The 2,471-nt window shown below is 62.1% G+C and overlaps 1 protein-coding gene across 1 annotated transcript; it reads right to left on the bottom strand.

Moving 5' to 3' along the window:
- Window positions 1–638: 638 nt before the first annotated feature.
- LOC136464014 (proline-rich receptor-like protein kinase PERK8) lies at window positions 639–1,857 on the bottom strand. Its single transcript, XM_066462979.1, has one exon. It carries the CDS (start codon window positions 1,760–1,762, stop codon window positions 830–832), a length of 933 nt encoding a protein of 310 aa, XP_066319076.1. The 5' UTR covers window positions 1,763–1,857; the 3' UTR covers window positions 639–829.
- Between the last annotated feature and the right edge of the window lie 614 nt (window positions 1,858–2,471).

The raw sequence follows: 2,471 nt of genomic DNA, 5'->3' as shown, positions 1-2,471 counted from the left end.
GTCAAGCTAAACATTTTCGGGGACTTAAAAAGCGCTTGCTCATCATCGCAAGCCCAGTACAAAGAAAGCTACGCCGGCGATGATGCGCGGCAGCAGAACGTGAGGATCGTCAAAATCTTGCTTCCAGCCTTCCAGGTATGCTATTGCTATCGTCCATCTGAACTTCATCCGTATCCAGTATCCTGCTACGAGATGGAGCGATGCAAATGGAAGGACGCTGCGCTGCCGTAGTGGGCATTGCATGCAAGCTGCTGCTCCATGCATATGCATGCTGTGGCTCACATGATGCAGGTGAACACAAGGCGACGCCTGAAATGAAGGCGAGCGGTGACAAATCCAAACCCGAACGCTTCCTTCCTCTAAACGCGGCTGTCTATTCCTTTTGTCCCTGGCTGCTCCGGCGGGGTCGGAGGCGGTCAGGCGGAAGGCCTCAAAAGCCTCCCGCCCGCATGGAACGCGACAACTCCAGGGAATAAACAACCAGCGGCGCCGCACAGGCACAACAGTGCACTCGCTCACACAGTCGCACTGCACGGTGCGCGCGCCCGCGCAAGAACGAACGCAATCCGGACATGCGCAGGGACTGCACGCGCACAGTGTCTGCAATTGCGACTCTTCGAGGGAGGCACGGGCACTCCGGCAGTCACCAGCGAGACGAGTAATGGCGAAGGCTACCGATCGTGAGGGCTGATTTGATTGGACGCAAGTACTGAGATTATCACACCTACACTACAGTAGTATGCTATATGCAGTGGACTGGTTTAGCAGGCAAGTGAGAAAAGAATTAGCAGCAGGGTTAATGGACAACGCGATGTTTTTTCCTCTCTTTTTACAGCTTGTAGATGATGAGGAAGCAGGGGAGCACGGCGCGCCGGTCGAACACCACCAGCTCGCCGCCCCTGCCGACCCGGACGGAGTCCAAGTGCTCGTCCTTGGCGGCTGCCGCCTCCGCCACGCGGCCGGCGATGACCCTGCACAGGAACATGGCGCGGCGGCCGGCCGCGGGCCCACGCGCTGCGCTGGCGTGCGCGCCGCCGCTGCCGTCGAACGTCCGGATGCGCGGGGGGCCGTCCTCCTCGCCGCCCGTCGTCGCGGCACCCGCCGAGGAGGGCGAGGAGCGGTACGTCGGCGGCGCCGGGGAGAAGCGCATCATCTCGTTGCCGTCGGCGGCGCTGCGCGAGGCCCCGCCGGCCCGGGCGCGCACCGCGGCGCGGTAGTCCTCGAAGCGCGCCACGGCGCGCGCCGGGTTGTGCACGCGGAACAGCATCTCCACCACACCCGGGAACGCGCCGCTGCTGGTGGTGTTGGTGGTGGTGGGCGGTCCCGGGGGAGGCGGAGGTTGTGGAACCGGAACCGGAGACGACCACGAGGAGAGGAAGATGATCTCCACCACCTGCCGCGACGAGTGCCCCGCCGGGAGCTCGGTGAGCGCCGGGACCGGGCCGAGAGGCCCCGGAGGCGGCGACGGCGGCACAGACACCGGCTTCGGCTTGGCCGTCTTCTTCTTCGCCGGTTCGGGACTCGGCTTGGGCTTGGGCTTGGGCTTCGGCCTGCTGGTGAGCTTGGACGAGACGACGTGGTTGAGGGTGTCACCGGAGCTCCCGCAGCCAGCGCGCGGGAGGAGCTTCTTGATGGGCGCCGTCGTCGCGACTCTGGCGGCCACGTCGTCGGCCGCCATGGACTTGCAGTGGAGGGACCGGACCCAGCTCCCCGCCGCCGCCGTCGGGCGGCGGCGGCGGAGCAGTGGAGGCTTCTCCGGCATGAGGCGCCCCGGCGGCCGGCTGGCCGGAGATGCAGCGGTCGTTGTGGCTGACGGCTGTGCGGTGCTGTCCTGCTGGGTGGTGTAGGAGTAGCAAGCTACCGTGGTGGCTAGGACACGTTCGTATATATGGTTAAGCAAACAGAGCGGTTACTATGCTAGTGCTGCCTTAGCTGATTGTGGACTGTGCCTCAGTGCCTGCTTATCCTGGCAACTGGCTAGGTACCCCATGCAGCTGTCAGTGTTAGAGCTCGCCTGATAAGAGTAAAATTTACTAGTATTTACATCCAGTACATTTCATTGCATTGGTACTAGCTAGCCTAAAATACTATCAAATGTTTAGAACCGAACCGGCATTATTGGCACAGAATGATGCATGATCGCCATCGGTCGTCATATGCTACCCCTCGTGACATTCCGTTCCAACCCGCGGAGGTCACGCCATGCACGCAGGCACCAGCTGAAAAACGGCCGAGGACGAGGAGGAACGATCGAGGACATGGAAGTGGCATGTGAAGCGGGCGTCCTATCGCGCGCGCAACCGTTGTGTGCATGTCATCGTTCTCGGCCACGCAACACGTACCAGCTGATGCCTGACGGTTTGATGGCACTCGCCCACTGGCAAGCTCGCACTATCCTCGGACGGGTCTACACCTATCAAGGCAATGCGCATTCTGTTCGCTGGTTGTCACACGCGTCATGCGTGCGCCGT

The sequence above is a fragment of the Miscanthus floridulus genome, chromosome 7, assembly GCF_019320115.1.
Source record: "Miscanthus floridulus cultivar M001 chromosome 7, ASM1932011v1, whole genome shotgun sequence".
NCBI lineage: Eukaryota > Viridiplantae > Streptophyta > Magnoliopsida > Poales > Poaceae > Miscanthus > Miscanthus floridulus.
Note: the sequence above shows the minus strand (reverse complement) of the source record. Positions and strands in the feature narration are given on the sequence as shown.

Coding starts and splice junctions, on each gene's coding strand:
- LOC136464014 (XM_066462979.1), bottom strand. CDS start 1,762: ATGCCGGAGAAGCCTCCACTGCTCCGCCGCCGCCGCCCGACGGCGGCG.